Genomic DNA, 25,882 nt, shown 5'->3' on the forward strand with positions numbered 1-25,882 from the left:
AATCTTTCACGGTTAAAAAAAAGACAACATAGCTGACAGAAAGCAGTTTAATTCATTGAGCATTTATTGGGTACCTGCTATGTGCTAACACTGTACTAGGTGTTAACAATACAGACAAAAACAAAACCATCTGCCCTCCGAGAGCTTGCCTTCTATTGGACAGTGTACGATACAAACTGTGCATAAAATAAAGCCAGACAGTTTGCAGTGGGCAGGGCTAACCTGATCTCGTTTGTCCCATCTACATTGGGGAGCTGCCTGGCATCCACAGTCCCCCAACCAGTAAATGTTTGGCGCCTTTCGGATCCAGGCTTCTCCTGACTCTCTTCCTACTGTAATACATTATTTCACAACGGGTAAAGCATTCCAGCTTGATGGACAGTTGTTTGTTTGAGTTGGATAAGTCATTCATGTGTTTGACTGAATTGTTTAGGGATTTGAAGGCATCATCTAAATCACACAGCTGTTTTAGCTGATGTAGACTTGGGTACTATTTCTTGCTAATTCATAATGGAGCTGTAATACTGTAAGAGGTGCCCTGGTGGTCTGTCATTCATTAACTACCTTTGCTAATTTGAAAGAAGTGTAGGGGGGACCTGGGAATGCAGGGAGCCATAGCTCGGTGTTTTCAGAACCAACTCAGATTCAGTGCATTCACTTGGAAAATTGTGACAAGCTTGTGTCCCGAGAGAGAGAGAGATCCTGACTAATATAACCACATGGTTATCTCCATACATGGTGGTGGATTTTATGTGTCTGAGTATATAGCTTTGTCTTTTTATTTCTCTCTAAACTGGTGCCTTTCGTTGGAATTCAAATGAACTTGGGAAGAGAGGGATCTGTCCCCAAGGAATAGCACAGAGTGTGAAGAGAATCACACACCTGTACATCTCTGCAGAAAACCTGCTTCTCCCTTCCCCCTATTCCCTATTGTCGGTTCTTCAGCCGACTCTCTATTTTTAGCTCGCCTCCCCCCCACCCTCCAGCCACAGGGCTTGCTGTCGATAGACACCGAATGCAGTGTAGCATTTGGGGCTGTATCTTGATGAGTATCGAATGCTGGGTAGGTGCCCTGCTGGAAGTACTACATCCTTTAGCGTCTCTAGCACTTTCCAGACTAATTAGAAATTAGTCAAAAGCCTGTGGAGATGTGTCACAGGAACACTGCTTCCTGGATAACCCCCTCTTCCCACTTTGCTCCTCAACCCCAAGGCATGAATTCTGCCTTTCTATACATTTGCACATTTGTGGCAATGACCTGTGATCTTTGCACTGCTGGTCTTGGAGGAGCCTGGCTTGGGGTGCCTCTGTTTGGGGAAGCCCTCTGGCCTCACCCCTCACTGAAGTCTTTTGGAAGAAGTGGCTTTTGCTTCTTGGGCCTGGGCTCCCTCAAGGACCGGCACCAGGAGGCTCCTTCATGCTCTGGCTGGTTATTTGTTCAGCCAAAACTGCAGGAAGCTTTGCCTGGGTTGAAACAGAGACCGCAGAGTCTCACTTCTGATGATAAGCAGCCTTTGTAGTTCTAGGAACCTGTGCATCCTTCTGTGCTAGCCACACCCCCAATAGGTTCGTGCTCAGAGCTAGACCTCATTTCCCTTGGCTCCAAGGGCAGCTGCACCAGTCTGTCATTGAAAACTGTTGGCCTCAGAAGGTAGAGACAAGTTAGGGCAGGAAGCCTGGAGGGGACTGGGAGGTCATGGCTGTGACCTGAGAGCCCCAGTGCAGGTAAAGATCTTTATTATTCACTCAACAGCATGCCAGTAAATGAGTTTTTAAATCGTGTTTCCAATAAAGCTGCTTCATGAGTTCATTTGATAAATGAATATATCCCAGGTGAGCCACACTTCACTGTCAGGCCCACCGCCTCAGGACACATTTGCTGATGGGATGCCAGCACTGGCTTTCAGAAAACCCGGGAGGGGAATATCACACCATACACACTCAAAGGATGAGCTTGAGGTCACATTACAGTGAACCAATGCAGAGCAGCAGTGTTTAAATTCCTGAGCTCCCATAATGCATTTAAGCTTAATTGTCAGAAAGAAAAGCTCAGCGAATAGCATGTCAGTCAGAGAAAGACAAGTGATTAGGAAGCCCTGGCAATGGATGACCAGTCACAGCTGACATTCGATCAGAAACAAAGAACACTTTCTCAGCTGTTATAATGGGGGTTGGGGAGGAGGATTTGGATTTACGATGAGGAAAATGATTTACGCAGAAGCCTAACCAGAGTGTAACGTCAGAGGTGCCCATAGCCAGCAATGGTTGTCGACCAATGGCGGGCATTCACTGAGCAAGACCTTTTGCCAAGGTATTGTGGAGGATGCAGAGATTAAAGGAACATCATCCCTGCCTTCAAAGAGCCTGGAGTGTCATCGTGTGCGGTACAAGGAATCACATATATTCCAATGGAATAACAAAGGCAAGAATTGCCCTAAGAGTTGGGAAGAGATTACTATGACTGGTGGCCATAGAGGGTATGCAGCATGGCGAAAAGCACTTAGGACTTAAAATAAGGACCCCTGCTACTTACCTGAGGGGTCTTTAGCAAGATCCCTCCCTCCTCGGGGCCTTGTTTGCCTTCTTTATAAAACTGGGGGAGTGGACTAGATAATCTGGGAGGTTTCTTTCTACCGAGATGCTTTTGGGAATGGAAGTCCTGGCCAGTCCAGCACCAAAGATGCCCCTGACCTCACCTGTCCTAAGTAGAGCAGTGGATAGAGCTGGGCCTGGAGTCAGGAAGGCGAGTTCAAATGTGGCCTCAGACCCTCACTTGCTCTGTAACCCTGGGCAGGTTCCTCCCCCTTTGTTTGCCTCGGTTTCCTCAGTGGTAAAATGCCTCCCAGGACTGCTGTGAGGATCCAATGAGACATTTGTAGAGAAGCACCTTTAGTGCAGTACATGGAGCATAGTAGGTGCTGTATAAATGCTTATTCCCTTCCCATGCTGGGGAGATAATCTATCTCCCATCCAAGCGAGTCTCATGGCAAAGGTGACCTTGCTGAATTTGAGTACAAGTAGGTCAAACATACCCCACCCCCTTTATAACCATCCTCGCCCCTTCAATCTTCCAGCTCCTGCCTTGACTGTTAGGACCAGGGACTAGACATCTGCCTTCCCCCTCCTTTCTAATCATATTCAAAATGAATGTTACCTTTGCCACCATGAAGGTTCTGATGATCTACTGCCCCGTGCTCCACTCAGAACTCGGCTGATTCATGAGTTGATTCAGAACTACAGTTGTCCAAGTTCATGTGGCAGGCCCAGAAGCCAGATCTTCCGAGTCTCCCATGACCCCCTTACCACCAGAGTGCACAGTAGCCAGTCAGATCTAGCAGCTGAACTGTGAGTTGGAAGCTACCTGGGCCGAAGATCTTTTCCATAACGGCCTCTGCCTGCTCCCTCGTCCCCATCCATGTCTGTCCCTCCCCCTTCCCAACCCTTCCAGTAGGCCCTTTGGAACAAATTCTCCTTCCCATTGGTAACAAACATGTTCTTCCCCCTTCCTCTGCGTTTGTACCTATTTTGTATTTATTTGTGTGTGTGCCTGTCATTTTCCTACACTAGATTGTAAACTCCTTCAGGGCAAGGACCGTCTCATTTTGTCTTTGTGTCTCCATCACCTAGCACAATGCCTGGCACGTAGTAGGTATTTAATAAATGCTTAATGGTCAAATAATTGAATTTAAGGGATTAGATGTACAGGGTCAGAGGTCAAAGCATAATTAGCCATTGCATATCATTCAGGTGCTTTAGATCTCTGATCCCTGTGATAAAATCCAGCTGTAATTATTCTGAAACCTGTCTTAGGGAGAGCAGTTTCTCATGGCATTAATTTTTTTCTTCATTGAATCTCAAATATCAGCTTTAATCAGTTTGCTCTAATTGGGGGAAGAGAGTCACATAAAAGAATTCAGCTGCTGAGTGGATGGAAAGGCCCAGAGATCTTCCAAGTGTGATAGAAGGGTGGAGGCAAGGCGCAGGGTTTCTTCAGGTCCTTAGTAGATCAGATGGACAGAGGGCTTGGAGGTCTGGAAGGCCTAGAGGCAGGACACATGGGTCCCAGAGAACCTTAAATGCAGTGACAAGGAAGGTGCTGTGTCCTGGTGGTCTCCCATCTCTCTGGAAGGAATAGAGTTGTTGATTCCCATCACTTCCTGACTGACAGCCCCAATGGGATCTCCTGCCCATGAGGCAAAGAAGGGGTGAAGGGAAAACAAAGAGTAGAATTCCCCCTCTCCCCCATTGGAAGACCATAAAGATGAGATGAATTCCTCCGTAAGGCCCTCTGAGCAGGAAGCCTCCCCCAGGGCTCTGGACCAAACTCAGTGTTCTCTCCACCAGGACACCGGAGTCATTGGTTTGGCTTGCCCCCCTAAAGCACTCTCTGCATCCATTTCCTTGGTTTGGCGTAGCCAAGATTACACTCTGGGAGTAACTTCAATTGCTGACTAATTTAAGAGCTGTCAGTGTTACCAGAGTCCATTGGGCTTGTTCAAGGCCTCTGTTCCTTGGAAAGTGGAGTGAGCTGCCCTGTGTCATTTGGCTTTATCCTTTGCTCACCAGCCCACAGATAGGATTCATCTTCTCCAATATTTATTGTGTTTGTGAGCCCATTGCAGCATGGCCATTCTTTTTCATTTTTGATATGTTTAGAAGCAAGTCTGTCTCATGATGAGGAGTGACTGGATTGCTTGCTCCCATTTGCCAGCCCAGAAGCTTGCTGTGTGATTGATTTAGCGCTCAGTCAATTCCTAAAGGCCTATGATTCCCACATCCACTTGAAAATCAAATACGGGGGTGGGGTGAGATGGGGGTAGATAACAGGACACAGGCACTGACTGAGTCATAAACTATAGGAGGTGAATAAGCAGAAACAGATAAATCAGTCCTCCCTCTACCCATAATAAAACCGGAGTGAATTTCTGCTGCCCTAGATAAGGCTTGGGGAAGGCACTGGCTGTGGACCCACAGAGGCACCATGACTGCTGCTCAGGAGGCAGGAGGGCCAGGCCCTCTCCTTGGTGATCATGGGGGTTGAGGGTAGGTGCTGAGGAAGGAGAGAAATGAACTGACTCTGATCCCATCCCCACTGTTTGCACACCCAGGGCAATTTCCCTCGAACACTCTCATAGACAAGCATTGTGGCAGTTGTCAGTGTCCATAGCGAAGGTTTACTAAGCACCTGCTCTGTGCCGGACACTGGGGGCGGGGGTCCATGATGATGATAAAAACACCATAGACACAGTCCCATCCCCAAGAATTTCACCTTCTACTGGGGAATGGACTACAATGTGGAAACAGACAAGCAAATACAAAGCATGTGCTAGATTAAATCAGAGTGATGGGAATGTAGGACAAGGAGCCAAGAACTCATGGGCAGAAATTGTCTCCAGAGGCCTGGTCCAAGATGTGGTCCCTGGGCTGAGGCTTCAAAGAGGGTGAAGGACGGTCCCTGCTTTCAGGGAGCTCACAGCCCAGTGGAGACAACATGCCAGTGATGACATGAAATAGACAAGCTGGATATGGGATTAACTGGAAATAATCATTAGAGGAAAGATACTCAAATTAAGAGGGATCAGGAAAGCTCCCTGGAGAAGCCTCCTCATTGGTCCCCTTTCCCCCCTCTCCTATCTGTCCTTCCCACAACTTCCAAAGCACAGGTCTGAGGGTCACTTGGAATCTCCAAGAGCTTCAATGGTTCTGTCCTGTCTCTAGGAAGAAAGAGCAGCTCCTGGATTAGGCTAGAGCAAGACTGGGATTCTCCACCCTTCGCCCTCCCCTTGCATCCATGGTGTTCCACCTGCTGTGGCATGGCCATGCCTCATGGCAGGAAGGCTCGCCCCCCTTCTTTGTGTCCCCACTGCTTAGCACAGTGCCTGGCATTTAGTAGGTGCTTAGTAAGTCTTTATTGATGAACTGGTGGCAACAAAAACATTTCTCACATCAGTCCCATCTCCTAAGTGTACAAAACAGTTTGTAGAGAGGGTCATTGAATTTGGGCTGTGAGCCTCCCAGGGAACTGTGCTGGCAGAGAATCATTCAGTGATTGAAAGGGGCAGAAAAGTGCTTATTGCTGTACCCAGGACATTACAGTGAATCGTGCTTATGCGGAGCTCTCCCCCAAGGCTCTGATTTGTGAGGCTGTGGACTGTCTTAATTGGGCCTCAAAAATCTTCACGCATGAGATCTTCCCACCACTGCCCACCCCCTGAGAAAGCAGAGGGAGATGTGGAGCATGGTCATGGGCTAGTCTGTCACATCTTCTCCATTAATGATTCCCTGAATCTTCTCCGAGGGCACTTAATTAACGTTTGTGGCATCCCAGACCCCTTGCCAGCCTAACAATACCTATAAACCCCTGTTCAGAATCACGTGTGTAAATGCATAAGATCGATGACAGGATTGCAAAGAAACTAACACCAATCCTTTGGAAATTCGATCATCAAAATGTTAAACACAGCTCACGGACCCCAGGTTAAGAAGCCCCAGCCTAGACCCTTTTACAGACAGGAAGCCATTGGCTCCACAAGGTTGTTTCACTGCAAAAATAGACCTTGACAATGCTTTGGTGCATTTGTCAGTAAGGCCTGAGCTTTGTGGTCAGCTCTTCTCCGGTTGCACATTGATGAAACCCTTTCACCTCCCCCTTCTCACTTACCCTCCAAGAGAGGTCAGAGCTTTAAACAGTTGCTGTGCCTGGGTACAAAAAGCAGATGGCTGCTGGTGACTTAGAGTGCGCCCTGTTGTGGTGAAAGCCCACGGGCCTGCCACCTTCTGAGCAGGAAGGGCACCCTGGATGATGGAGTGACTTGGGGAGCCGAGGCACAGGCTGTGCAGGGGTGCCCGGGATGCCGGTGATAAGGATGGCACTGGAGGATTGCACAGCACTTTGTGCGTGTTATTTCATTTGCTCCTCTCACCAACCCTGAGAGGAAGGTGCTGTTATCTCTGTTTTATACTTGAAGACACTCAGGCAGACAGAGGTTAAGTGACTTGCCTGGGGTCACTCTAGCATCTAAGCATCTGAGCAGATTTGAACTCAGGTCTTCCTGATTCCAAGTCAAGCACTCTGTCCTCTGCCTCTTAGCTGCCTGGAAGTCTTTAAGCATGGGTTGGATGATCCCTTGTTATGGCATTCGAGACCCTCCTCAACTTGGCTCAATTCCAACTTGACTCTGTATTGCTCTCCTTCCCATGTTCAGAGTTTGAGCCAAACTGGCCTGCTCACTGTTTGCCAAGCTTGACATGCCACCTCCTGCCTCCCTTTTGTGATCCTTCTCCCATGCCAGGAATGCCCTCACTTGTCTTGGTCTCCCATGGCCCTTAGAGTCTTTGCGGCCTTGGCTTCAGTCACTTCAGGTGCTATACATCCCTTTACCCTCCCTGCATTATTGCCGCCTGTTTACTTCCTGGTGCGCCTGTCACATCCCTGGTAAAAACATGACTGAAGAATGCTTAGTTTGTATCTTGGTAGCTCTAGCGCCTTGCGCACAGTAGGTACTGTGTGCCTGGACACTTGAATGCTGCAGAAGAGTCCGGCTTCCAGTGGTTCTCAGTGGCCTCAGATGCTCCCTCCAACCTTGAACTTCTGTGACCATCCTTGGCCCCAGACAAAAGGACTCTGTGATGGCCGGTGCCCAGCTGATGGGTGTAGGCTGGGCATGCTGCTGGCAGGCGCCACATTCAGCAGCATCTTTATTAGAGCTTTCCTTCTAAATGCACTTAATTCTTAGTTTTATTTTGGTGTCTTTGAAGTCGGATTAGCGGAGCTGAATCTTCTGTTTTAATGCCCTGAAATATCCGTTTTTGTGGCTTGAAGAGAGGGATGTCAGTTGAAAATGAAGCCTTCATCCTTGTTCCATTCAGTACTTTGGACTTTGCAGGAAGTACCTGGTATGCCTGTTTGAACCAGGGAGTAAAGACGGTGGCTTCTCATTGGGATCCGTTTCTCCTGTGGAACTGTTGGCTGGCCTTGACTCTTTGCATGGGCTTCTGTTGGCTTTTGCAAGGAGGCTGTGTGAGTCCTCATCATGGCTTGTGGGGGAGGTATGATTTTAGGGACCATTTTTTCAGTGAGAGGGTGAAGACCCCTTGGGGGGAGTGTTTATGACTCCCAGCTATGATCTCACTCTGAGGTTTCCGGCTGCTCCCCATGAGAGGTTGCCACTTTCAGACCATGTTTCCATAGGAACTGCAGTAGATGCACAGTACCCAGGCCATTTTAGCAGGCCGCAATACTGTGCCATGGCAAGTGGACTCCAGTCATTATGGGATAGAGCTGTGGTAACAGAAGGGCTTCGTTGGCCAAACTGTGCAGAGATGTCCCTGGCAGGTGTCTGTGAAAGTCAGAGTTTTCATGGACAGTGATGACAAGGCAGCCAAGAGGTGCTGGGAAGTTCTGATGGTCACATAGTGATGGGGAACCGCCTGCATTGGGACATTTAGCACGCTACCTAGCATACATGCAACAGACACACTGGCTGCATTCAGTAGCCTGGAGAACCTGGACATGTCTGCGTTGCACTTATTATTGTCCAGAGGCCCCTTAGGTGAGGTTACTCTGCCTGGTTTCACTAATTAAGAAAGCCTGGTCCCTTGGGCTTACAGGAAATTGTTGTACCACCGCTGGAAACCCTCACTGCGCTAGACATTCATTAATTACAAAAAGGACAAGCTATTGATTTTACTAAGAGTGAAATTTAGTCACTTGCTGTATCGGCCAAGTTCTAAATGTGTGTTCTCAAAGCACAGAAAATGGAAAATCTAAAACATTTGGTTTGTAATGTTAAGATTGGAGAAGCACAGATTTTCCCTCCAGTGGAAGAGTGCCCAGAAGACAGACAGAAGCTTGGGGGTGGAGGAGAGAGAGGGAGAAAAGAAGGAAGGGAGGGAGGAAGGAAGGAGGGGAGGAAGGAAGGAAGGAAGAAAGGAAGGAAGGAAGGAGGGAGGGAAGTAGGAGGGAGGGAAGGAAGGAAGGAAGGAAGGAGGGAAGGAGGAGGGAGGGAAGGGAGGGAGGGAAGGAAGGAAGGAAGGAAGGAAGGAAGGAAAGAAAGAAGGAGGGAGGGAGGAAAACATCCAGGGAATCACAGTGGTGTTGTGAAGGGAAAAGGAAGCAGACCTGAGAGGAAGATGGCAGCCCCCGGGGGCAGAAGAGAGTAGGCTAATTTTAATGGAATGTGTTTCCAGGTCTCCTTTTTAGGGAATTTAGAACTCGGGAAAGTCCCTGTACCTAAAAGTATGCGACATTCCGATTTCTCACTCCCAAGGAGCAAAGCGAACTAGGCAGATTCCCATGCTACCAGGCCAGCAGATGAGCCCTGACATTTATTTGTCAAGCTCCTTACAGTTTCCCAAATGCTTTCAACTATGTATGATCTCATTTGGTTCTTCACAACAGCCCTGTGAAGGCAGTAGGGGAAGATATTATTTCTACTTTGAAGATGATGACACTTGAGGCTCCAGCCAAGTTACCTGACTTACCTGAGGTCAGCAGTGAGTCCAATGGCAAAGCTGGGACTGAGCCCAGTCTAATGACCCCTAGCCATGCCCTTTGCACGCTCTTGTGCGGCTCAGGTGAGGTCCGTGGAGCACTCACACAATGACTATGCCGCACTTCTGGGTTTTGTTATTAGGCCACAAGGCACTTGTCTAACACCAGATTCTGTACATTGCCTTTAGCGCTTCGAGATCATTGGCTTTATTTCCTAAGGATTTCTGTGTCGTGAGTTCTACTGTAACCTAGATCAGAAGCTTCTCTAAGGCCAAGCTCCAAAGGACTTGCACCCTAAGCCATTATGTTAGTTTTTGCCACAACAAGGAAGGCAGATCCGTAGCTGTGGTTTTATTGTCAGCACCAGCCTCTGGCACTTGAACAAGTCTAACTCCCCCAAAAGGATGCTTTACTCTCTTCACTGCTCCCCCCCACCCCATCCTACTTATTTATTTATTCATGTGTTTGTTTAGCAGGGAGGAGGAAATGGAAATGTAGGGGGACAGCTGGGGTGTGGGTGTGTGTAGCATGCCAGTTAGCCATCTGTTTCATTATGTCGTCTCCATAGCAAGCTGTAAAACGGGGGTTCCACTTAGTCCTTCTGATAATGGGAAAAATATATTGGAGCTAATAGCCCCAGGGCACTTAATGAATGCTGACTTCCTGCGCGCTCTGGCTAGAGTTGTGGTGAAGGCTTGAGGGGGAGGAGCAGAGGTTCTCTGCGGAGATCTCCCTGGATAGGAAGTGACCAAGACATTTTTGTCCCTCTTGCTGCCACTTGGACTGTTGAGGAGCCTTGAGACGAGCCTTTTGCAGAGAAATCCCCCAGTTGTGTTTCTGATGGAATACCAGAAAACCTTTTGTTTTCTAAGGGCCAGTGTGGATCAGTGGCAAGAAGGCTGCCTTTGGAATCGAATCCCGGCCATGCCATCAGTGAATCAGTGTGACCTGGGACAAATCACCAACTCTCTCGGGGCCTGAATTTACTCATCTACAAAATGAGGGAGATTGGCCCCCTTGACTTCTAAGATCCCCTCTGTGTTAGCTCCATAATTCTATGACTTTCAGCCTTTCCCTGCCAGCCCTGAATTCTAAGTTGTTGGAAGGCGGGTACTACGGCCCACAGCTTAACAGCTTCCATTGCAGAGGGAGTTTTGATAACTTCTCTCCCATAGTGATTGCTAGATTCTGTCGTCATATGTTTGACACATGACAAATAAGTATTGGAGACAGATATATTTTACATAAAAGGCCCACCAGGCTCATTCAAAATATGCCTTCAGCTAGGCCCTCTCATGCCCACCTTCTAGCTTGGTAAGTCACTTATCTCTCTTTGCCTATAGGCTCAGATGTTAATCCTTTCAAGCCTGTGGCTGGATCACACCCTTGCCTCATTGGTAGCAGACTCAGGGGGTGGTATTCCAATTTCCTGGTCTTCTGTGATGAGATTCTTGACCTTCCTCTAATCACTTTTGGTACCCCTGTGCTCTCCCTTATTTTGCCTGCCTTCATCCACTGCTATCTCAGTGATGTGCTAGACTGCATTCTTATGGCTTGGGTTTGATAATCATCTGATAACCCCTATTTACTCACCACCCAGCAACCCAGGACCTTAAAATGGGTTGCTGTCCCCCAGTGGAATTAGAGCCATGAAAAATTATACTATGTCTAAATACCATGGCATTTCTACTGTATTGTTTAAGGCTTAATGTATATGCACTAGCGCCTAGTATGGAGACGTGCATAGAGTAGGCGCTCAATACATTTTTGTTGACAATAATGAGGCAAAATATTGTTCATATTCCTATCTGGGCTCCTTCTCAAAATTCGAGCTTTAAGAAAATGCCGCAAGTTTTCAGAGATGCCACCATGCTTGGAAATGAAAAGATGAAAAGATGCAAACTCCATTTGGCTCCTTTTCTACCAGGTTTAGGCTCATTCCTTGGCCAGAGTTCTTCTGGACTGCTTCCTGCATATTCATGATTAAGAATTATTAGTTGTGTCTCAGGGTAGCTCCTGGCTGGTGGCTCGGTTCCAGAATGTCAAAGAGAAGCGTAAGAAACCTCCCTGAGAACTCTATAGTTAGCGTCTCTTTTGTTCTGACTAATGCCGGACTCTGGCATCTACTGCAGAAGTCTGGCTAACTGTTGGAATTCATGGTCCTTTTGCCAGAAGCGTGGGAAAGAAGAACTTCTGTCTCAATCTGTGCATTCTTCTTCACTGGGCTCTTCATTCCTCAAATGCTGTGATGTTGGCAACACAAAGCAGTGTCTTCTGTCGTGACTCTCACCTTATTTTTAACAAACAAGTTAAAAATGGAGGCAGAACCTGAGTTTTGAGTTTCCTTACTTCGATCAGTTTGATTTCCTGAACTTCAGAGCTGAGATGATTGCAGAGACCATCTAGGCTCAACTCGTACCTGAACAGCATTCCTTTGTACAAAGTCACTCGATCATCAGGCCATTTATCAGGCTCCTCTTGTGGTTGGCGTTTGAAGCTCTTTGTTATCTGACCCCATCCTCTCCAGCCTTCTTAGGCATTATTCTCCTCCATGTGTTTTACAGTCCGGCCATACTGACCAGTTTAGGATTCCTAACGTATCATGCTCCTCCTCCCAGGCCTGTGCCTGTGTGCTGCCTCCCTCTTCATCTTCACCCCTTACGATCCCTGGCCTCCTTCAGGACTCAGCTGCAAGAACCATTTCCCAGTCCCCCCAGCTGCTAGTATGAGCCCTTCTAAGATTACCTAGGATCTGGTATGGACCTTATTTAGTTATGTGTTATCTCCATCATTAGACTATAAGCTTCTTGAGGGCAGGGACTATTTTTGCTTTTTCTTTGGAGTCCTGGTGCCCCACTCGGTGCCTGGACAGTACTAAGTGCTCACTAAATGCTGCAGTAGGCATCAGGGTTACATAGACAAAAATAGAACAGCCTCTGTCCTCAAGGAGCTTACATTCCATTTCTTAGATAAATATAGGATGCATTCAAGATACAGAATGTTCAAAAAAGGTCTCTTGAAGGAAGTAACATTTGATCTAAGACTTGAAAGGAGCAGAGGTCAGGAGAGAGAACACCCCATGAGCAAAGGGGGGAGTAGGTGAGGGATGGTGTGTGGACATGGGGTGTAGTGTGGTAGGAGCACAGCGAGCGAGCGCTAGCAGGAAGTCATGTGGAACCAGTCTGAAGAGATCAGCTAGAGCTAGTTTGTGAAGAGCTCCAAATGCCAAGCCAAGGGATCCACAAACCTTCTGCTGGCCTTATTGGCCAGGGCGAAAAGGCCGTTCCACATCAGTCAGCACAGTCGAGATGGTTGGGAGAGTACTCTTTGTCCAGCCAAAATCCACCACTCTTCAGTGTCTCCTCTCTGCTTCTGGTCTGTCCTCCGGGGCCAAAGAGCACACATCTGATTCTTCTCCATGGCAGCCCTTCTTATGTCTGAGGGGGGCCGGGTATGTCTCCACCCTGCCAGCCTCCAGGCCAAGTGTTCCATGGCATGGTTTGGAGCCACCAGACCATCCCATACAGACAATGCCTCATACATGGCTGCAGTCCGTTACTTTCCACTCTTAGGGCTGCTTGTTATCTGCTGTCTTCTAAATCTCCCCTGTGGACTGTTGAGGACCCATGTTCCTCACCTCCTGGCAGAGAGGGAGGGATGGACTAAAGAGACAGAGTGAGACCCTTGTCTTCAGATGTGGCCAACATGGGGATTGGTTTTGTTGGGTGTTGTTTGTCTTTCTTTTTTGTTTTGGTGGAGGCTCATGGAGAGGAAGAGGAGCTGGGGTGGAGTAAACAAAAAAAAGAAAAAGGAAAGAGGGTCGTTGGCACATTTTTTACATGCACAGAAGGAAGCTAGAATGAATTAGAGATGAGCAGAACAACTTTGAATTTGCTCTCTGTCCAGAAAGAAAAGCAAGTTCTACCTAAGAGAGATGTGTAGTTTCATGTAAAATCCCCCTTTTCTTCTCTGAGGCAGCCAGTGGATAGAGCTCAGACTCAGGAAGGCCTGAATTTGAATCCAGCCTCAGACGCTTCCAAGCTGTATGATCCTCAGCAAGACCCTTCACCTCTCTTCACCTGTTTCCTCAACTGTAAAATGGGGGTGATCATAATAGCACCTCCCTCCCAAGGTTGTGAGGACCAAATGAAATAATTGTGAAGTGCTTCTTAAGGTGCTACAGAAATGAAAAAGAAAATTTAAAGTGTTGCTTGAATGTTAGCTGTTATATGGAAATGCCCTTTTTATTTGGCATTTGTTAACATTCAAATTGAAAAAAATAAATTTAGTTTTAAAATAGAAGAAAAAAATCCCTGGTCCTCCTTGCCATACACTGAAACAATGGCCTGTTGGGTCCTGGGCCAGGTTTAAGAAAATTTTCAACGCCATTTTTTTTGTTACTCAGTGAACACAGAGGGAAAGGATTCTGGAAAACAGGTTTGGGACATTGCAGTTACAGACCATTCATGAGCCTCTACTGTGATCTTTGCTCTGCTACGTTGTTATGGACTGTTATAGAGGCCAGGGTGGTCCAAGCCCTGCTGTTGGGGCCGTGGCTGGGCTAGGGTGGAGAGGCCATCAATCAGAAACTGGCTGCTCTTGGTCTCTGTTCTTGTCTTCTCTCTAACTGGAGGCAGAGCCTAGATTCCACCACCGAATGAAACCATTCCACAAGTTACGGGCTGTGAGACCCAGGAATGACCCTTGAGAACAGAAACTCAGCCTCTAATTTCCTGTTGGTCGCTATGAAATTCTTTTCAATATTCACAAAACTTTTTCATAAAAATAATAATTTTGACTAAAATGGCATGAAATTCCTACAAGGTAAACATAGAGATGTGTCCTATCCTAGCCCTATCCCAGCCCCCAGTGGGTTAAATGCTGTTAAACCCCAGTTGTGTATGGTATAGGGAACTAGACTTAGAGATTGATTATAAGAAGACTATCTGTAGCCCATGTGCCTCTGGAAGAAGGAGCTTCCATTGGCAGCTTCAAGGGATGAGCTTGGCCTGCTTTTTCACCAGTGGTCCTCCCTTCAGGGCAGCTCTGAGCTCTGTTTTCCTGGGGCCGAAAACAGTAAGGGATAGAGATTATGCCCTAGCATGTTCCCCACTCAGGTATAGCATCAGGTTATTAGGAGATGTGTAGGCAGATGAGCCGTAACACCCATCAAATCCGTGGGTGGTGCTGTATTAGTAGCAAATGCTCGATGACAGTTCTCTGATGCTGGACCATACTGCCGATGGAATTAAAAGCTGCTCGAGGTTATTCGGGGTGGCTCTTTACAACTCTGGGGAATGCAACCTCAAGTGTGTGTTTGCTCTGTGGAGTTTTGCTCACATTTGTGAATATGCCTGGAATATTTTAAGTGCAGATCTTTTTTTTTTTCCTGGCAGCAATTTAGTTATTAACATATTTGGAGGAGGAGGAGGATTAAAAAACATTTGTCGAGCCCCAGCCAGCATTTGGAGCCATAGAGAATATGGAGCTTCCTGACACTGGCCCTGACTGGCAGGCAGACAGTCTGTGCTGCATCTTTTTTCCTTCTGATTCTCATCATTTAATTTCCATTGTACTTTTTGCATCAGAATCTTTGCCAGGATGAGATCTGAGGGTCTTGTTTGAAAACTTTCAGGAGCTAGAGTATGTGATGGGGTGAGTCAGAGACAGTAGGCCCTAGCGGGCACTAGGGGAGAGAATCCTGAGAGTTGGGCCCCAGTCAGAGATGCACAGATGCCCTTTCCCCAGAGGGCTTGTCCATCACACTTTGGTAATGTGTGCCTGCTTTAAATCCATGATTTAAAGCAGGCACACATTACCAAAGGGAAAGCCTTGGTTTTTCTGGCCTTCCAAGTGTTTCATTTGGAAATTCTTAATGGATGATGGGTGTGATGAAACACACCCAAGATGGCTCCCAGCAGAAGGGCACACCCCCCCCCCCCCCCCCACCATTTTTAGCCATAGAGATTAGATAGAGTGATAAGAGTCCTTCATTGTCATCACTCCTCCTAGGGGAATCTCTTAACTTTGCAAAGATCTTATTGCAGGGAAGAAAGGGTCGATTTTGATTAAATGAGCATTTCATCTCCTCGGGAGCTAATCTAGGGCCAACGTTTTATGACATTCTGAGAAAGATGGCAGTACTCACATCTAGCCAGGGTTAGAGCCTGCAGATGTTGCCTGGAGAGAAGCGTCTGCTTTGTTCCTTTGCGGGGCTCAATGCATTTCAGATGCTAGAAACACAACCTCATTAATGCCGACCTGGCCAGCAGGGGAGTCTAGAAGTGTGGGGCTGAGAAAGGGCTCTGTTCACTCATTTGAACATTGAGGGACAAGAAGAGATGTGATCTCTCCTCTCTGAGATCCCCCCTGCCCCCTGCACAGAATCAAAGCTGCTCTTAGAACCAGGGCTTCTTTCCAGGATGCATTAATGCAGCTTCTTCCTGTTAGCACTAGTAAATGATTTTTGTCTTCCATAATTCAGACTTTCACCCGCACCCCACAAGGTCCCCCATTTAATGTGCGTGTCAGAGAAGCGAAGATGCGGCGTCTTTCATCCCTTCCTTCGCTCTCTCTTCTTCCCCACGCTTGCATCTGTGCCAGGATTTGGTCAGGGGACGGTGCCTCCCTCAAGCCCTGGATTTTTGGTTGCCATCACTGCTAGCGTTTATATTGCCCCCCCCTTTGGTCTGGACGATTCGCTTCACACACGTCACCTCATGTGACCTTCCCGAAAACAATGGGAGGTAGGTGCTGGTATTATTACCGTTTTACAAACGAGGAAGCCGGAGCAGAGGTCACGTGACTCACCCAGGGTAACAGAGCTGGTGAGCATCCGAGGCCGAATGTGAACTCGGGTTTGAATTCCTGACTCCAGGCCCAGAGCTCTCTCTGCTGTGCCCCCTGGCTGCCCTGTTTGTGAAGAAACCTTCTTCCAATCTGTTTTAAAGGTGGGTGAGCGACATGATGAAACAGGAACCAGTTTGAGCCAGGACCGCTCACTTGCAAGATGTCCAGCCTGACCTCGGAGCCAAAAGAAGCTACTTTGGTTTTAACAGAAAGCGGGAGAAGGGAGGCGTGGTGCCTGTTGCCTGTTTCGGACCAGCTGGGCTTTTTCCATACTGTTTTTAATAGCAGCCAGTAGCTCTTTGTAAAATTACCTGTGAGATGATCCGGTGTCGAGCACAGAGCTTTCTTGTTGGTGTCAGCCATAATAGCCTGACCCCTTTCTGGCAGGGACCTTCCATAGGCCATCATCGTCCCTGCTCTTCCTACCACCGGCGGGTATCGCCGTTGAGTCAGTAGATCCTAAAGAGGAATGCACTGGTTGGTGACCTGGGGTTGCCGCTTCCACACCAGAAGCACGTGGCTGGAGGTGAGGGATGCACACGAAATGAATGGCTCCTCTTAGATACTCTGTGTTCATATGTTGGTTGAAGTCCTGCGCTTGAGAATTAAATTGAAGAACTTTCTCCTCCAGGGCAAGGACAGCACCTGATTCTAGTTCTGCCATGCCTTAGAGAGAGAGAGGGTGTAGCCTTCTTTTAGCCTGGGCTGACCTTCCCAAGCTAGAGGAAGAAAGAGAGAAGACTGAGGATCTCATTCCAACAAGTATGGAGAGCAATAAGAATATTGCCTTGACTTACAGTGCGTGATGTTTGTTTTTCTGGGAAGGCCAGGAAGCTGTTAGCTGTGCTCGCAGAGCAGGCTCCTTCCTAGAAGAGAAGGAAATGGGGCTCAGAGAACACCTTTGCACTCTCTTGGTTATCTTGTAGAATTTTATGTAAAAAAGGAAAGAAGGGCCTTGGTGTAAAAATGAAGAAAAAGAATCTGGAAGAGACAGAAGGTGATCTTGATCTGTGACAGGAGGCTGAAGGGCGGAAGACTGTGGTACAGAGAAAAGAAAAAAAATGAATCACTGAACATTTGGAGTTCAATGAAATGAAAAGAAAACTGAGTATGAAATAGCGAGGGCTTTTATAGCAAAGATGTTTTTAAGAGGAAGAAGAAGGGAAAAAACTCCTCAACAAAATTAACCAACACATTAAGAAAAATGAACATCACATGCAGTGTTCCGCAACTGTGAGTTTATCTACCTTGGCAAAGGATTTCTCTCTGAATGCGTGGGAGAGATACAGGGAAAAATATAGGCAATGTGAAAACTAAAGATTTCATTTAAAATCTATTATCTAAAAGAAAGATCTCAAAAAAAAGAATTTTGCTAGCTATTAAAGTTGAATTTAGCAAACTACAGTTTGCAGACTTCACTTTCTTCCCTTTTTCTGGAACTGAGGACCTTCAGAGAAACAGACAGCTGCTTGCTCTCCAAAAAGTGCCCTTCACAAGAGGGTTAGAGGAAAAAGACATGAGTGGTAGTATTTGGTGTGTCTCTGCTGAAGAGTTTTGAGATTGTTGGCATTAACAACAATGAGGATCCTTCTCATAACTGCCTCTTACTCTTTGTCATATCCATAGTATTCACAGCCATGAAAGTCAAGCTGTGCAACTTTAATGGGTAGGAGTTTTACCTGAGTAATGAGAGCATCTGCGCCCAGAATAATGGGAAAATTTTCCAATTCTTGAATGCAAAATAAGAGTCTGCATTCCTTTGGAAGGGGAACCTAGAGCAGAGCAGTTGAATTGTCTTTCATAGAAGAAAGCACAAGAAGTTATCTTGGGAAGAAAACCAAAAGAAAAGGACTCACTGAGCTGTTGAATCCCAGAGGGCCATCATGGATGGCCTCTCATTGCTATAGAATGGCCAAGAAAGCCAGAAACCTGAAGGTCAAAAAGTTCAGCATGAACAAGCTACCAACCAGGGTTGTCAAAGAAGTAAAAAAGGTCAGGTAGGCAACTCAAAAGCCAACTGCATCTGTTGGTGAGGCTTCCCAAACCAGCAGCCAAAGAAAAGATTATGGTGCCTGTGAAGGAAAGTTCTGCACCTTGAGTTAATGGAAAATATGTAATTGTGCATTGGCTTGATGGTTAGAGTTTTAAATAGCCACTAAAAACAAATGAAGAGGTCAGCTATCTTTCTGGGGATCTGCATGTAGGGCTTGTCAGAACTGATGACCCTTGCCCATTTCTGGTGAGGCCATGGGCATCATGAAGGGCTCCAGTGATCTGAACATAAACGCGCCCTCTGCTAACAGAGCAAGCAATACTTTCCTGGCCTTTCTTAATGATAATTAGATTCTTGAAGAACTGGAAGAAGCAACAAGAAGATGTGTTCAGGACCTGAGCGTTATCCAACATGTGCAGGAGACTTTGGGAGGACGGATTTCAAAGGGTTAAGATGGAAGGCAGGTAGGATCCCATAGTCTAAAAGTCTACAAGGGAAGTCAGTCCAGGAAGAATGAGAAGATGTTAGGAATGGTATTCCGAGGACACAAAAAGTAACTGTTCCAATGAGGAGAAAGGGGAGAATTGGTTAAAAGGCCCTGCAAATTCACAAGGACCAACTTAGATTTAAGAAGACTGGTAGAAACAGTGCAAGTGAGGGCATGTAACTGAGGATACATTCAGAAGTGTGATGCAGGTTTGGAAGAATAGAGATGGCAGTACTTAAGCTCTAAGAGAACTGTGCCTGTGAAGAAATGCTGAGAACCATGGAAGAGTTTTAGCTCTGTTGGGTAAAAGAAAAGAGGACCAAAGAAAGACTTGGACCTTTGCCTTGGGGCACATAGATCATTGGCAACAAACTGAGAGGAAAATGAAGCTATTTTGCTTTTTTCTTCTCTGCCAAGGAGAAAGATCTTTGGATCAGAAGGAACCACACAAAAAAAAATGGCTTCTAGAAAGCTGAAATCCAGGATAAATAGAGAGAAGAGAGCACCCACCTGCCCTTGGTGACTTCAAATCCTGGTGAGCCCCAGATGCACTACATTCCAAGGCACCAGAAGCTGATCAACATGATTGCCTCCTTGGGGTCAAGGATCTTTGAAAGATGGCGGAACTCCAAGAACAAAGGAGGGTGAATGCTCCCATCATTTTCAAAAAAGGAAGAAAATGTAGTCTTCAAACTATAAGCTACTGAGCTTGACTTTTATCTCTGTTAAAACCCAAAAGCTGATTTATGGGTATCTAGAAAAAGAAATGCAGATCTCAGAGAGTAGAGAGGACTTCAGCAGGAGCAGGCCACATCAGACTAACCTGATTTTCCTTTTTCTGACAGGGTAGATATTACTAGACTGGTAGGTTAAGGGAATAGTGTAGATCTAGCATACCTAGATTTTAGCAAAGCACTTGACAAGCTTACTAATGCTGTTCTTGTGGATAAGATGGAGAAATGTGCACTAGTACAGTTAGGTAAAGGCAAAATGGATTGAATGGCTCTGCCCAGAGGGTGGCTAGTGGAGCATCATATTGGGGTGAGGTCTCTAATAAAGTGCTCCAGGGATCTGTCCTTAGACCAGGCATTGTTTAATATGTTTAGCAGTGACTTGGATAAAAGCAGAGATGACATGAAGTTGCAGATGTTACAAAACAAGGAAGAATAGCTTAACTTGTGGGATGCTAGAACGGGTACCCAGAAGGATCTTTCCAGGCTAGAATTAGAGGCTAACTAGGCCAAGTTAGAATCTTAAGATGAGATTTAATAGATATAAATACAAAATCTTACACTTGAGTTCAAAAAATCAGGTTTGCTGATAGAAGATGGGAGAGCCATGATGAGTCACTAGCCATTGCTAGTTAACAGTTTGAAAAAGAGCTGGGGATTTTAGTGGACCGAAAATAGGAGTCGATAGTATATTATGGTAGCTCCCCTGCCCCCAAAAAACTTCTATAATCTTAGCCCATATTAAGGGGAGCAGGCAAAGTATCTAGCAACATTGGGGGGTTATAGTCACACTATATCCTGGTAAGATCATCTTTGAGTATTGGGTTGAATTGTGGGCACCACATTTTAGGAAAGACATCGCTAAGCCAGAGAGTATCCATAGGCAAGTGACAAGCATGAGCAAGGACCTTGTGGTCAAGACATATGAGGGCTGGTTGGAGGAACTAGGAATGTTTAGCTTGGAGAAGAGAAGACTTAGTGACATGATGGTTGTCATGTGGAAGAATTCATTTTTGAGTGGAACCAGCAGCAAAAAGTGACAGTTGCAAAGAGATCAATTTAGACTGGTTGTAAGAGAAAAACTTACAGTCAAGTAGAGCTATCCAGATGTAGAATAGGTCACCTCTGACGGTCTTCCCTCTCCCAAACTGATTTTTTTTCTTGACTAGGTAGAAGAGGCCATTCTTTGCCTCATTTCTTACCTAGTCTTAAATGCTGAATAGATGTTTCCTTAGTCAAAATGAGACCTGAGAAAGACCTAGGCTTAAAAAGTCCAAGGTCTCCCACTGCATTGGGGTCATCTGCAGTTGTCCTGACCCATATCTTGCCACTGGGCCCAGATGGCTGGAGGAGAGAGTAAAACTGGTGACTGCACAGTCCTCCCTCACATCCAATTCACCTGCAAGTCATGGCACCACCTCCTTAATGCCAAGGTCCTCTGTGAGGGCAAACAACAACAAAAGTTAGTTCATATGTTTAGTATTTCAGATAAAATTGCTTTTAACTTAAATGACCAGTTGAAAATAAAATTTGGATAGTGAGGAAGGATTTTCAGTAAAGCAGCTTGGAAAAAATCCAGCCAACTTTCCTTATGTGTATCTAAGAGTTTCAAAGGGGAGAATGAGAACTACTATCAGCAATAAAATTCATTTTCTTCAAATATCCTTAAGTTTCATAGGCTCTAAGCATTCAAGGTTTTGACAATTTTTATCTGGTAACATTTAGAGAACAATTTCAGAGATGTCTGAGGGGGAGGAAATATTTGGTATAACTTGACATTACATTCTAAAACTGATTGTACTCATCTTTGCAAATACACTGTTAATCTGTAAAACACTCAAAACTAAAAATAGCTGCTGGAGTTGAGTGTCATTGAAAGTGAAGGGCGTCTGCCCGATTAACTGATTTCTCTGGCTTCTGGACACCTTGAAAGGTGTAGTACCTCAGAGTAAATTGTATAAGGTGTTTCAACTTGACCTACTGGTTAAGGAGATGGTAGGGAAACTTAAGGTCTGTTGGTTAGGAGTTGAATTGACTAAGATATAGGAATTGATAAATCTACTGAATCTTGAATACAATACAACTTTTAACCTTGTGAACTCTCTGAAAGGGTCTTACCAGACCACACATAGAGAATCACTAGACTAGCTGATCTCTGACCTGATGAAATTTCTATATATGTCTCTGAATTCTGTGCACCAACTTATCCATAGTTTTTATTGCACTTTTATAATGAATTTTTTTCATTGTAAAAACTCATTACTGGAGAGACTCTCAGCCTGATAAACAGAACTGTGGTTGAAAATGATGTAAATTGTACGTGGGGCATTCCAAATTCTCTAATTAACTGAATTTATGGCCATGAAGATGTTAACCCATCAGGGCCTAGGCAGAGCTGATTTGGCATAGATCTTAAGAGCTGGTCTCCACTGTTCTCCCTCTCATGGGTTCCTGTAATCTGCATGTCCCTTGGCAGCACTAGGAAGAAACCCCAGGGACATTTACCAAATACTGACTTGCCCCCTCACTCTCATCCCCAGAGCAGTGAACCAAAAAGGCTTCCTGATGTTCTGTTGTTTTTCTCTTGAGCATAAGTTGTGGGTTTTCAGAGACCTTTTTGGTAGGGGAGACATGGGAACCTGGAAGGTTTAGGGCGGGTTTGGAGATACACAGGTGGCTACTTGTGGTAGAAGGAAACCATTCCTTTCCTCTGGCCTTCCTTCCCACTCCCTGGCAAGGCCCTTCACTTCCTCTAACTTAATGTCATGGGCTTTTAAAGCACATTGAACAATGGAAGTTGGTTTGAAAAAATTAAGTTCTCAGAAAAACTCAGGAAGGATTATGTGAACCAATGTAGAGTGAAATGAACAGAACCAGGAGGACTATTTATACCGTAAAAACAAACAACTTTGAAAGATTTAGTCAGTAAGCTTTTAACAAGTGCCTGCTCTGTGCCAGGCACTGTGCTAAGCACTGGAGATACAAAGAGAGGCAAAAGACAGTCCCTTCCCTCAAGGAGCTTACAGTCTAATGGGGAGACAAACCAGTATGTACAAACAAGCTACATACAGGATAAGGAAGAAGTAATGAACAGAGGGAAGGCACTAGAATTAAGAGGGTCTGAGGAAGAAGGGATTTTAGTTGGGACTTGAAGGAAGCCAGTAAGTGGAGTTGAAGAGGGACAGCATTCCAGGCATGAGGGATAGCAAGAGAAAATTCCCAGGGCCAAGAAACAGAGTGTCTTGTTTGGAGAATAGCCAGGTCAGTGTCACTGAGGGGCTAGGTCATGAAGGGCTTTGATCCCGAGCATGACAGGGAACCACTGAAGTTTATTGAGTAGAGGAGTGACATCGTCATGCCTGCTCTTTAGGAAGATCACTTTAGTGGCTGAGTGGGGGATGGACTGGAGTAGGAAGAGATTCGAGGCAGGTAGATAAGCAGCTATTGTAGTAGTCCAGGCATGAGGGATTGGGGGCCTGCACCAGGGTGGGGGCATATTCTAGAGATGCTGCAAAGGTGAAATCAACAGGCCATAGCAACAGATTGGACATAGGGTGGGAGAAATTGGGAGGAGTCCAGGATGACTCCTAGACTGGGAGCCTAGGGACTGGGAGGACAGTGTTATCCTCAGAAATAACAGAGAAATCTGGGAGGTGTAGGTTTTAGGGAGAAGGATAATGAGTTCAGTTTTGGACATGTTGAGTTTAAGATGTCTACGGGACACCCAATTCAAGATGGCGAAAGGCAGGTACAGATGGAGATTGGAGGTCAAGCAAAGAGGTTAGGGCTAGATACATAGATTTGAGCATCAGCATAGGGATGATAGTTAAATCCAAGGGCCCTGATGAGATCACCAAATGAAGTAGTCTGGAGGGAGAAGAGAAGAGGGCCAGGACAGAATCCATTGAGGCAACCACAACTAGAGGACATGATCTGGATGAGGATCCAGCAAAGGAAACAGACGAGTAGTCAGGTAGAAGAACCAGGAGAGAGAGAAAATCTAGAGAGAAGAGAGTGGTCCACAGTGTCAAAGTCTGCAAAGAGGTTGATGAGAAGGAGGATTGAGAAAAGACCATTAGGTTTGGCAATTAGGAGGTGATTGGTAACTTTGGAAAGAGCAGTTTTGGTGAAATAATGAGGCCAGAGACTAGATTGGGGGAGGAGTGGTTAGGAGGAGAGTGAGAAAGGGAGTGGAGGCTCCAGTTAGTTTGAAGAGTTTAGCTACAAAGGGCAGAAGAGATAGAGGATGATGGCAGGGATCAAGTGAGGAATTTTGAGGAAGGGGAAGACATGGGCAAGTTTGTAGGCAGTAGGGGAGCCTCCAGGAGAGAGGGAGAGATGAAAGAGAAGCGAGAGGTTGGATGAAAGAAGATCCAGTCTGTTAGAAGATATGGGGTGGAATGAGATAATGTGTACAGGTAGAGGACTTGGCCTTGCTGAGGAGGAAGGCCACTTCATCATGTGAGGCAGGGATGGAGGAGAGAAGGGCAGAGGGCAGAGTGGAAGGAGACAAGAGAGGAGAAGAAGGAGTTCTCAGGCATGTGGCCTCAATTTTTTTCTTTAAAATGCGAGGCAGGGTTCTCAGATGAGAGGAGGGGGAGCCATGGGAGGTTTGAGGGTTTGGAAGAGGTTCTGTGGAGGGTGGGATAGTGAGGTGATAATATAGTAGGATTGCCTAGCAGCAGTGAGGGCCCAGGTGAGTAACAAATTTGTAGTGAACCCACTCAGAACAGTTGCATGATTTTCTCCGCCTTCATTCAGCAGCACATGTATAGGAATGTAAGATAGTGGATGGTGGGAGTGATCCGAGCCTGAGGCTTGGCAGGGTGTAGTCAGCAGTATAAAGCACCTTGGGGCTCAAGAGAAGAAGACAGTGTAGAGATGAATTGGTTCACCAGGGGATCAAGATGGAGAAAAGATTAGGGAGTGGCTCCTGCAGGGGCAATGGCCTGGAGAAGAGCTTAGGGGTCCAGGGGGAGAGGTAGAAAGCCAATAGATCATGGTCAGATGAGGGGATTTCAGATTTAAGGACTCTGATCTTACAGTGACCAACCACAGATGCAGAGGACTCAAGAGGAATCACGCTACCCACGTCCTGACAAAAAAGTGACAGGTTCAGGGGATGGAATGAGATGTATATTTTTGGATGTGGTCAGTGGGGAAATGGGAATTTTGTTTTGCTTGACTACACATATTAATTATGAAGGTTTTTGTTTTCTTTTTTCGTGGAGAGGTAAGAAAGAGAGAAAATAAATGCTTGCTAATTGGGAAGAAAAAAGGGTTTTTTAAAAAAGTTCTGACCCTTCCCCATTTTCATGGTCAACAGGTAGAGACTGAAGAGGAGAAAAAACGTTTTGAAGAGGGCAAAGGCAGATACCTGCAGATGAAAGCCAAGCGGCAGGCCCAAATCGATGCTGCCCCTCAGAAGTGACCTTCTGCCTGAGCTACAGCAACCCAGGAAGATGCAGTTGGGAAGGAATTCGTTTGTTCACTTAGAAGTAACTCACTTGGCCAAAAACTCCTATTCCCGTTAAAAACTGGTGTTCTGTGAAGTATTTGTAATGCAGTGTTAGCCTACAGTATATTCTGAAAATGTATACACCAAAGCTTATTTATATTACTCCAGTATAAATGCTATACAGTATTATTCCAAACTGTCTCAAGTCATTCCATGGAAAAACTTAGAAAATCCTACTGTTGCCCATTGTAAGTTATATCAAGAATACAGTAACATTAATAAAGCTGTTGTGGCTGGAGCGAATCATTCCGACTGGTGGTCTTTGCTTCATGAGGGAACGTTCAGGTGCTGGACAGAAGACGAGTGGGTGGCGGGTGATTCTGGCCCTCTCTGGGCTGAGCCTTTCCTACAGCTCCGGGTGCCCAGCCCTCCCCACCCCCAGGCCATGCCATGCAGGGGGACCATAGGGAGTGATGCACAGAGTCCAGTGATCAACATTGATCCCACGACTCCACTCCAGGGGTTTCTGTTGCGATGGAAACAGCTTCACAACTTAGACTTATCACTCTCAGGCAGTACTGATGCCCTGAGCAATGCTTGAGAACTTCCTGGTAGGCGGATGGCAGACGTGCTTTCCCTCTCTATGCACCTGCATTTGAATGGAGTATTTCAAGAGACCCTAGATGGGTGCCTGAATACTCCTACTCAGCCTAGACGCTGACGGGTCCTCCCTAGCACTGGAAAGCCACTCTAGCCCCGGGGGATATTGCCTTTTTCCACCCACCCCATCTCCACTTGGACTCCCAGCAAAGCTCAAGACAGTTTGGCTATTTGTAAATATGAGAGGCAAGGCTTCTGTCAGAAACTAGCC

At 46.2% G+C, this 25,882-nt stretch overlaps 1 protein-coding gene across 5 annotated transcripts in view; it reads left to right on the forward strand.

Annotated features, from left to right (window-relative positions):
- Positions 1-25,317, forward strand: part of ACOT7 (acyl-CoA thioesterase 7) — a 176,305-nt gene extending 150,988 nt beyond the window's left edge. For all 5 annotated transcript variants that reach the window (XM_036744361.1, XM_036744360.1, XM_036744363.1 and 2 more), the window contains one exon: positions 24,880-25,317. In XM_036744361.1, coding sequence (XP_036600256.1) covers positions 24,880-24,984 — 105 coding nt within the window. In that variant the 3' untranslated portion in view covers positions 24,985-25,317. The remainder of the gene's footprint in view (positions 1-24,879) is intronic.
- The last annotated feature ends 565 nt before the right edge of the window (positions 25,318-25,882 follow it).

The sequence above is a fragment of the Trichosurus vulpecula genome, chromosome 2 (genome assembly GCF_011100635.1).
Source record: "Trichosurus vulpecula isolate mTriVul1 chromosome 2, mTriVul1.pri, whole genome shotgun sequence".
Lineage (NCBI taxonomy): Eukaryota > Metazoa > Chordata > Mammalia > Diprotodontia > Phalangeridae > Trichosurus > Trichosurus vulpecula.